The following is an 11,017-nucleotide window of genomic DNA, read 5'->3' as shown; positions in this document are numbered from 1 at the left end:
AGATTCTTATCTGCTGCAGCCTTCATCCGCCCTCACAGCCATTGTAGCATACCATTATCATCCGCCTGTTCTGCTGTTGAGGACTTATTGGATCATTCTTTGTCTAGCTCCTTTCCTTTGACCTTACCGCCTTGGGTACAGCACACTAAACAGTTGTAAGGCCACTGAGGTTACTTCACAAGTTGGACACAAGAGAGAGCAAGAGGGAAATAGCTGAAGGGAACTCCTCTCTATTAAAAATCATCTCTGAGGCCAACACACATACAATTCAGAAAAAGCAGAACATATTGTGAAAACAATTTGTATTTCATTACTTTCGGTTTTATTTTTCTCAAAAAATGTAAATGTACTTTTAAATTTACATTTCAGCTATTACACTGAAGAAGCAGACAGTTGTACCAAAATGTTAATGCTGCTCGAACACTTTGCTGAATAGCATTTTTTGATCTCCTGTTCTATGTGAAGGAAACCAAGAATTAACTGTCAGAGTAGTAGTAATAATAATGATTTGATCGATATACTGCCCTTTATCAAAAGATCTCAGGGCGATGTACATTAGAAACACATTCCAAAACATCAGTGATAATCATAACAGTCCTCTCCAGCCTGCAAACTTCTCCAACCAGATGCTGTCCAGATGTTTTGGACTACAACTCCCATCAGCCCCAGTCAGTGAAGGTTTTGCGCTCTCACATCAGTTTCAGCGTCATACAGCTGGCCAGGGCTGATGGGAATTGTAGCCCAAAACATCTGGAAGGCACCAGGTTAGATTACAGTCTCTCCTGCCAAAGCTCATCTTGCCAGACTGCTGGATGTCAATTTGTCGGGGAGGCTGCAATGTGAGGATGCACTTGGCCCATGGCTCCTTGGCTCATAAGTGGCAGCAGATCCAATGCAAAAGGAAATCTTCATCTTTTACACTTGCAGAAATCCGCACAAATCACTTCTATGAAATGCCTGCTATGTTCCCTGTTGCAACATTATGTACACAGTGCCTTCTTTTCAAATTATTATCTATAAATATTTTTATCATGTATACAAAAGAATAAAAATGTGAACTAAGAAATAAGTGGTGTCGCTCTCGCCAAATTAAATTTTAGGGCCAGAAAGAAATATGGCAGCAGGAACAACTTCAGCACTCACCCAGGCGTGCTGGCCCAATGAGGGGTGGACATGCTAACCTGAGACACCAGCAAGCCAAACTCTCATGGTGAGCTGTTTGCATGTGACAAGGCACATGTCAGGACACTCGCCCCGGTGGCATGTGATTTAACTGTGGCCACAGCCAGGCCTGTTTCACCTCTAAAAGATAAGTTTCTCTACATGCCGTACAAATATACACTACACCCAACATTTACAGTGTGTGATTTCTTGAAGTTTACAGCACAGGACGCAGGCTGCCTAACTCTCCATGATATAGAAAACAATCACTATGCATTATCTTTCAGGCAGATGACCTTGCAATCCAGGAAAAGGCTGTGGAGCAAAGTACACCAGCAGCCACAATAAAAGGTTCTGAGTATACGGGAGGGACTGTGGGGCTACTGCATTGTCCTCTGTCGCTTGGCATCAAGGGGGGCCTAGATTTCCAGCAATTCATCTGAGGCCTTCACTTTCATTGCTGGATCTTTTGGCCAGCTCTTAGACAGGTTTAGCCTGTGTAGGAAAGAATGGCTTTAGGGAAGAGGAATCCTGAGATACTGGCAAGGGCCATGCCTCACTGTTTCCTGGAGCAGGAGCACCAGCTGAGTATTGCCAGGTATGTTGTCCAGGAGCTCCATGCAACTCAGATGCTGCACTCACCTGTCCTTGTTTGGCTCTGCTGGACTGCCATGGGCTTCAAGATCTTCTTAGCATCACTTGCATAGCAAGGAACATTGTATTTGGCACTGGAGGTCTTGATGATGGCACCTCTTTTCTGAGCATCTTGAATCAAAGCATTCCAATCTTCATTTTCCTACAATGGTTTTTATTTTATTTTAAGAAACAATAAATTATTAGGACAGGAGACTGGGCAGGTGCGGTAGTGACGGTTTATAAGCAAGAGTTGGGAAAATTCATGGATTCGAAGTTAATCCTGCTGCCTCAAAGTAGAGGCTGTTGTAGCTTGCTCCCAGTTCTCTTTTCTTCGAAGGCAGGGACAGGAACCTGGTGACCAAATCAGTCCCCCCCAGCATTCCCAGTCAGCCCACCACCCTTCAACTTGTCAATCCCACCTGCTCCCTCTAAGGAGATTCTTCTAACTTCTGTTGCACTGCAGGAGAGGGCGAGTGTGATTGTGTGGGTCTCTGGCTCCATCTGCTTTTGGAGTATGCCTCTCAACAGCATTCCACAAGGAAAAATGGAGGAGACCTTAGCTTGAAAAAGACTGGCTAAATTAATCTGAAATACTAAAGACCACTAATAATGGGTGTCAGTAGAAATTAGGACACAGAACTTCCTTTGGATTGCACTCACTGGTAAACAGTGGCTTCTGAACACACAACAGAGAATCCCTCCAATTCATTTGTACATAGGCTACAATTATCCTTCCCTCCTCACTGCAGCTATAGAACCACCAGTGACAGAGAAACAAATATTGTTTAATGCAAGTCCACTAACAACTCTGCCACTTTACAGGAGCATCAGCAAACCATCATCACCAGGACTTCCAAATGGATAAATCTGGATTGGAGGCCCTCTAGTGGCAAAGTCATTGCAGTACAAGACTGACAAAAGTGACCATAATAAGACTGAGTGCATACGTATGTGAGTGATTGTGATTTCACACAGAAAAGTGGCAGGATGGGAAAGAGGGTGCTGAGGTCTCCCCCACTCCACTTACTTTTCTCCCGACAGGGCTCACTCCCAGTCCAAGAGCCTGACTGGGAGAAAAGTGTCAGGATAGAGAAGAGTCTGATGGCGCAGAAGCAACTGGCATGGTAGAGAACCCGATCCCTTTCTCTGCTTGAAATAAACCCTCCCCACCACACAGTTTGGCATTTTAAAACACTGAGACGAGTGGAGAACTTCTGTGGCCCTCTATATGCTGCTTAACTACATCTCCCACCATCCCTTGACCATTGGCTATGCTGGCTGTGGCTGATGGGAGTTGTACAACATCTGTAGGGCTGTAGGATTCCCAGTCCCTGCCCTTACAGCCTCTCACGAACAACCTTGGTGGATCAGATCAAATGGTCCACCCCCTGAAGTGCCATGCTTGGTCTTGCATGAAAAATAGCAGTGGTGGGGAAGCTGTGTTGTTGGGTTCCAATTCCCACCAGCCCCAGCCAGCATAGCTAAAGGTCAGAAGACAGGAGTTGTAGTCCAGCAACACTGGGAGGCAGCAGAGCTTCCTTAGCTCTGGAATATAGTATTGCCAGTTTAAGCTCAATTGTGGAAAGACCTAAAGTAACCTAATTGTTTTATAATTTATGAAACCTGAGTTTCAGGTTCCTCTGGGCACCCACAAGCGACAGGGCCTTCTCAGTGGTGGCTCCCTCTTTGTGGAATGCCCTCCCTGGGGAGCTATGCCTTTCTCCCTCATCATTGCCTTTCAGGAGGCATTTGAAAACATGTTTGTTTAGCCAGGCACTTTTGGTGGTTGAAGAACACTGTTCCTAGCAATGCTGAGATCACTGGATGAGAGAAAGCCCTCCCCCCCCCCCCGATTTTTAATCGTAGCTGTTTTTAGAATGCTTTAACATTTATTCTGTGTGTGGCATGTTTACTACACTGGGCTCATTTGGGCAGAACATAAATTCAATAAATAAGCAAATGCTGCCCAATATTTTCCCTAACACTGCTGGTTCAAAATACATAATTACTTACGACACCTTTTGGCCAGCCTGATGCTTTCCAGATGTTTTGAACTACAACTCCCACTTGCCACAGCCAGCAGAGCCAACGTGTGCCCTCTTTTGCAAGTGTGGGCAGAGGGCCCAATCTATACAGGGTACTGTGCTCAGAAAATCCTGTGGGCACCCCTGAATCCTGTTATGCTCTCCTTCCAAACAACCCTATGAAGTAGGCTTGATTTATAGCTTTTGGAGGTGATATGGGGAGTTTGTGTGTGTGTATAAATCCAGGTGTCTTTGGGCCAAGCCCAGGACACCACCATTAACCCTCCACAAAGGTCTTTATTTCTTCTTCCACGTACCATGAGCGTTTGCAGGTGTCCAAGGATGAAGAGACTGTACTTGGCTCGGGTGATGGTGATATTCAATTGCTGCAGACTCTTCAGAAACCTAGTGTCAGGGAGAGGAAGACGGGAGAAGATTTAAGAACAGAAACCAGCACTTATAGAGAGCCTAAAGAGATCATTAGCAGCCTGTCATCTGACAGCGAGTCAGAGGCGGGGGGGGGGGGAGGAGGAGCCTGGAACAAGTCATTCTGTACACAGAGGAAGTCAGGGGCGGGGTTTCCGCAGACTTGCATGCTGGGTAAAAATAAAGGGGGGGGAGCAGACGCGGCAACTGTGCCAAAGGGGTCGGACGTTAATTGAAACACTGGAGATGTACTTTTGAACTTTGTCAATAAATCAAATAGATTGGAACTGGCCGTGAGCCCGGAGTTTTATCTATGCCGTCTTGACAGCATAAAGCCTCTGACACCTAGGGATGGGGAAAAAACCCTGTATGTAAGGCTGGCTCAGGATGAGCAGCTATGTCCACAGTGCCCTACTAGCTACCACTGTGGGGTTCAACTAAATCCCTGTTTAAATTTCAAAGGCATTAAAACAGTTTCAGGCATTCCCACCAAGGAGGAATAAATCTTAAAATCAGTCCATGCTCTGCTTTTGCAATTTCAGCTGCTCCCTACCCGCTACCATGTGGCTTCCAAGCGCAGACACCCCCACCACCATAAAAAAACACATGTGGAAAGGAAGTGGGCTGGTGGTGGAAACCAGCTTCATTCCATGTCAGGACCTTCAGCTGCCTATCCAGCACAACCTGTTGGTGGAGTACAGTGGTGCCTCGCAAGACGAAAAGAATCCGTTCTGTGATTCTCTTCGTCTAGCGGTCTTTTCGTCTTGCGAAGCAAGCCCATTGAAGGATTAGCGGATTAGCGCTATTAGCGGCTTATCTGCTGATCGGATCAGCTGATAAGTGGCTTAGAAAAAGGGGGGAAGGGAAAAAAACCAGCAGGAACTCGCAAGACATTGTCCTTTTGCGAAGCACCTCCAAAACTCTTTCGTCTAGCGAGTTTTCCATCTTGCGAGGCATTCGTCTTGCGGGGCACCACTGTAATACTATTTGTTGTGATTCAGGTGACTTGAAAAACAGAAATGCATCGTTAGCACAACAGTGAAATTTTTTCTCCTTCTAACCCCCCCCCCCAACTTTTAAATAAAATAATAAAAAGAAGTCCAACCCTGCTTGCCTGAGTTCAGCCCCTTGTGAGTTATTCCTGACCTGCTCTCGACTCCCACCTTGACACTTGAACAGCAGTTCTTCTGGGGCGCGTCTAAAAGCACTGGACCCATCGAAGCCAGGAGCCCTCTGATAGGGGCTCCCCATTTTGTGACCCATCTGAAGCTACAGAAGAGGAGAGGCAAGAGAGGCACTCTGCCCTCCATTCTGCCCCAAAGCCCAATGCTTCCTTCTGGCCTTGCACCTCCCAGATATATAGTTCAGTTGTAAGCTGACAAAGTGCCCCTCACCCTTCAACACACACTGCACCTCCACTTACAATATAAACTTCTGGCTTCAAGATCTGGCTTTTATTGTGTGCTACCCTAGACTGCCATTAGGTTCCTTCTAGGCAGTTTGACAGAAGGGCACATACACACAGTTTTTGGGTTGTGGGACAGGCAGGCACTTTCACATCCTGCTACTTTTTTCTGGAAGAGCCAGAAGAGTTGCTACCACTGGTTAGAGGCCCCCTCTTCTCCCCCCCCCAGCTAGACACAGTGGAAGCCCCCTCCCAGATTCACCAACATAAGGAATTGTAAATTCATTGGGATAAGGGAGGTGAAATGAGGAAGCTAACACAGCCTTGGCCCTGCCAGAGTGCCACACTTTGGGAACTCCTCTCATAAGATCCCTTATGGGCATCACAGGTGGTCAAGAGTGGAGTACAAGACCACCATAGGGGCTCCAACACCCCTTGTTCCAACCTTGAATTGTGGACAGTGGCCCACATACTTGACCACCCCAAGGATCACATCTTAAGTGTCAGAATTGCCAAGTTGAGGCACCTCAGTTGTCACCTCGCACTGTGACAGCAAAGTCTTACCCAACTGATCCTTGCATGCTGTTCACTCGAACACAGGACACAATGATACAGTCCTTCTCACGGCCCTGGAACCCATCCACAAGGTCAACTTCCCCGACTCTGTAGAGAAAAGGAATGTCGTATGGTGCCATCCTAAATACACTTCTCTCTTTACCACCACCACTCATCCCCAAAAGAGAGGTGAAACTGATTGAGAAGGAAACAAACCACACTTTTATGAAGTTAAAGAAAACTCCACACTTCTTGTCTGAAATAGAAAACTATGTAAACAGTGAGAGAGCAAGCGAGGGAGCACATGGTAGATTGGAGAGATTACTTGAGTCAGTAGGTGGGCTGTTGCACCTCACTTTTCTCATATGTAAAATGGGAATATAACCTGTATTTTACACACTGCTGTTGCAAGAACAAATGAGATGGGGGGGGGTTGTGGGAATGTTAAGGATAGTAGGCAAGGATATATTGAATAAGTATTATCCTTCCTTCACTCATGCTAGTAAGTGATGTAGCAGAGCAGATTCCCCTCAATATACCTGGAAGCTAGCTTGCGGATTCGTTTGAAATACAAATTTTATTTATATCCCGCCCTCCCCAGCCAAAGCCGGGCTCAGGGCAGCTAACAACAATAAAATAATGCAACATTAGAAACCATTTCATTCTAAAATTAATTCAAATCAAATTGATGGCAACCATTGGGCTAGAGTTCTGTGAAGATTGCCAAAGGAGGGAGTCAGGCTGTGCCCTGGGCCAAAGGCCTGGTGGAACAGCTCTGTCTTGCAGGCCCTGCGGAAAGATGTCAAGTCCCGCAGAGCCCTAGTCTCTTGTGACAGAGCGTTCCACCAGATCGGAGCCACAGCTGAAAAAGCCCTGGCTCTAGTTGAGGCCAGCCTAACCTCTCTGTGGCCCGGGACCTCCAAGATGTTTTTGTTTGAAGACCGTAAGTTCCTCTGTGGGACATACCAGGAGAGGCGGTCCCGTAGGTATGAGGGTCCTAGGCCGTATAGGGCTTTAAAGGTTAAAGCCAGCACCTTAAACCTGATCCTGTACTCCACCGGGATCCAGTGCAGGTGGTATAGCACCGGGTGAGTGTGATCTTGCAGCGAGGACCCTGTAAGGAGTCTCGCCGCGGCATTCTGCACCCACTGGAGTTTCTGGGTCAGTCTCAAGGGCAGCCCCACGTAGAGTAAGTTACAATAATCCAGTCTGGAGGTGACGGTCGCGTGGATCACAGTGGCTAGGTCAGGGCGAGAGAGGTAAGGAGCCAACTGCTTAGCTTGGTGGAGATGAAAAAATGCCGCCTTTGTTATAGCTGCAATCTGCGCCTTCATGGAAAGGGAGGTGTCGGACTTCTGGGGACAGCGCCAGCGGCTAATGGCGGAGCTCCTCTAAGCGGAGGAACTAGCTCCGTGAAAACTGGGTCGCCCACCACGGCGAAGGCGGGGACCCGTTAGAAATCTCAGGTGGAGGAAGCCTGGGAACGTGGGGGTTCGGGAGGGCACCTGGAGCGCCCCCTACTCACGGGGAATCCTTTTTAAGGGCTCCGGAGCGAAGTGGGGTGAGAGGCGCGGTGCTGTGAACGGAATGCTACTTTCACGGAGTGAAGCCGCACAGCCATTGCCGGGGAGCGCTGACCTTTTTCCTGTGGACATTTGGATCTAAAGTAACTACCTGTGAGTAAAGTGAAGAAATTGGACTTTAAACAAGCTGAATTTGGCCACGAACGGGGGAGGCGTAAAACAGGAAGCCCGCCTTCCTTTTTTTGTAAATAGTGGGAAGCAAGGAGTTTTAAACTAAAGCCTGAGAGACTGCTTTTGACATCTAAATCTTCAGTATAAAAATAGCGACCCCCCCCTTGGTTGCAGGGGAAAAGGGGGGGGTTGGACATTATTTGCCTGCAGAAAAAGAGGGTAAAAGTTAACTTTTTACCGCTCGGAACCTGGGAACGGCAGCCATTAAAATAGCTGCATTGTGGAGCTCCGCATTGTCTGCGAATAGACCATTTGACTGTCAGTGAGTGAAACTCTGTTGCAATTATTTTCTCTTGGCTTAAAAGTTTCAACTATGTTTCTGAACTAAAGTTTGATATTAAATATACTGGCATAACTTGTTAGAGTAACTTTAAAGAGAAAGACAAAAAGAAAAGGATACTTTGGACTAATATAAGATAAACAACAATTGCTTCCCTCTAGAGGAGGTTTTTGAAACTGTCATAAGGAGTGGAATTTTCCAGTTTTAAAGATAAAACTCTGGGACTGTATCTGACCTTGAGAAGCTTTGAGTGTTATGGCAGATGGGAAGGAAAAAATAGACTCATTACAGGAAAAGACAACTAGATCCGGCAGTGTTGGAATGAATCACGTCGGGGTCACCAGATGTTGGAATGAAACCACAACAGACGAGTAGCAGGTGTCATGAGAGAGGTGTCTGCCGGGGCGAACCCCGGGAACTCTCTTTTATTGAATATTACAAACATTGCCACAGGTGTGCTTGTGGCTGATTGGTCGATACAAACACAAAGCAACTTGTTGCTGATTGGTTAACATAAGTACAAGGCGGGAATTACATGTGAACATTAATCACCGATAGATTAAAGGCTGGGAAACGAAGCTGGAACTAGACAGGCATGAAACCTCCTAATTAAATTATAACTAAAGATTGATATAACATGACTAAAACAATTACTAATGATTGATCATAACATGAAAGAATATAATAAGTGAATTCCGTAGATGTGGTCAGCTGTGCATTAAGTACAGGTCATAGTGTTTTTCATGAACTTAAGATGAACTGAGCAGTCTAGGGAAATGAGGGAATGTCTTGGTATTTAGAACAGGTTGTACAGTGTGTGCAGAAGCAGAGAAAAGCTTATAAGCGAGACTTCCCAGAATGCAAGAGAAAAGAAGCAAGAACTTCCCATAATGCCACAGTTATGTGGAGAAGCAGAATTTCCCTTCACGGCAGGACCTTTCGGAGAGCTTCTACATCTGGCCCACCTGCTCCCTCTGCAGCTGTGTCAATGTATACCAAATCAAAAGGAGGAATGCCATCGGAAGGGGATTGGGCTCTTGTTTTAAGCAAAATTAACAATTCTTTGGAACAAATGAATAAAAAATTGGACCAAAATTCACAGAAATTGGACCAAAATACACAAAGTATAAAAAGCTTGGAAGAAAAAGTTAATTCTAACACAGAAGCTATAGAGACACTAGTTAAGGAATCTAACTCAACTAGACAGACTGCAGAGGAAGCTAAGGAAAATCATAGAAAACCTTGTCGAATGCCTTGCTGAAATCAAGGTAGGCTACATCCACTGCGTTCCCGTCATCTACCAGGCTTGTAATTCTGTCAAAAAACGAGATCAGGTTAGTCTGACATGACTTATTTTTCAGAAATCCATGCTGACTATTGGTGATCACAGCATTCCTTTCTAGGTGCTCACAGACTGTTTGCTTAATGATCTGCTCCAGAATCTTCCCTGGTATTGATGTCAGACTGACTGGGCGGTAATTATTTGGGTCCTCTCTTTTCCCCTTTTTGAAAATAGGGACAACATTTGCCCTCCTCCAGTCTACCGGGACTTCGCCTGTTCTCTAGGAATTCTCAAAGATGACTGCCAGTGGTTCTGAGATCACATCTGCCAGTTCCTTTCATAGAATCATAGAATCATAGAATCATAGAATCATAGAGTTGGAAGAGACCACAAGGGCCATCGAGTCCAACCCCCTGCCAAGCAGGAAACCCCATCAGAGCACTCCTGACATATGGTTGTCAAGCCTCTGCTTAAAGACCTCCAAAGAAGGAGACTCCACCACAATAGAAATACTCTTGGATGCAGTTCATCTGGCCCTGGAGACTTGAATACTAGCCAAGTATTCTTGTACTATCTCCTTAGTTATTCTGGGCTGTGTTTCCTTTGCTGAATCATTTGCTCCAAATTCTTCAGGTCGGGCATTGTTTTCTTTATCGGAGAAGACTGAGGCAAAGAAGGCATTGAGGAGTTCAGCCCTTTCTGTGTCCCCTGTTTGCATTTCACCATCTTCTCCTCTGAGTGACCCCACTGTTTCTTTGTTCTTCCTTTTGCTACGGCCATACTCATAAAAGCCTTTTTTGTTGCTTTTAACCTCTCTAGCAAGCCTGAGTTCATTCTGTGCTTTAGCTTTTCTGACTTTGTGTCTACACATGCTGGCTATTTGTTTGAATTCCTCTTTGGTGGTTTCCCCCCTTTTCCATTTTTTGTACACATCCTTTTTTAATTTTAACTCAGTTAGAAGTTCTTTAGATAGCCACCCTGGCTTCTTTAGGCACTGTCAGGGGTTTAGGAGCAGAGGCACGGGCAAGGGAGGAAACAGAGAGCGAAGGGGAGGAGGCAGAAGAAAAGATGAGTGATGACGACGACCCGAGATCTCCGAGTCTTTCCAGTGAATCAGAGGATTCACAGAAAGGAGCACCAGTGGCCAGGGCAAGGGGGGAGTCTAGGGGGGCACCCCAGGAAGATAGAGCCAGAGGGGACTCAGAGGGGAGCAGCTGGAAATCGGGACCAGCGTCACCGCCAGGAAGCAGGGAAGAGGAAAGGAGCCAGGGGGGAAGCGCTGGCAGCTCACCACAGGAGGGAGGGCATGAGTCAGGAGTGGCCACACCTCCATCGGGGAGCGAAGAAACGGTTAAGAGGAAAGTGGAAGGTTGGGCGCGCGCGCCAAGTTCAAATGCAGAGGAAGGCGGCGCAGTAAGCAGCCCCGAAAGGGAACCAGGTCCTAAAGCCCGGCGCAAGGAGGCAGGAGGGTCCGGGTCAGCGTCAGAAGAATCC

General features: G+C 46.5%; 1 protein-coding gene across 1 annotated transcript in view; it reads right to left on the bottom strand.

Moving 5' to 3' along the window:
- Positions 1–299: 299 nt before the first annotated feature.
- LOC310697767 (putative helicase senataxin) overlaps positions 300–11,017 on the bottom strand; it is a 41,243-nt gene continuing 30,525 nt past the window's right edge. Inside the window, exons 3-6 of the mRNA XM_083484426.1 lie at positions 6,217–6,315; positions 4,139–4,226; positions 1,804–1,957; positions 300–1,641 (exon numbers count right to left, since the gene is read on the bottom strand). Of these exons, the coding sequence (XP_083340552.1) occupies positions 1,616–1,641; positions 1,804–1,957; positions 4,139–4,226; positions 6,217–6,315 (367 nt within the window). The 3' untranslated portion in view covers positions 300–1,615. The remainder of the gene's footprint in view (positions 1,642–1,803; positions 1,958–4,138; positions 4,227–6,216; positions 6,316–11,017) is intronic.

Source organism: Podarcis liolepis (genome assembly GCF_965112155.1).
Source record: "Podarcis liolepis genome assembly, chromosome: W".
NCBI lineage: Eukaryota > Metazoa > Chordata > Lepidosauria > Squamata > Lacertidae > Podarcis > Podarcis liolepis.
This window is presented reverse-complemented; position numbering and strand designations above follow the sequence as displayed.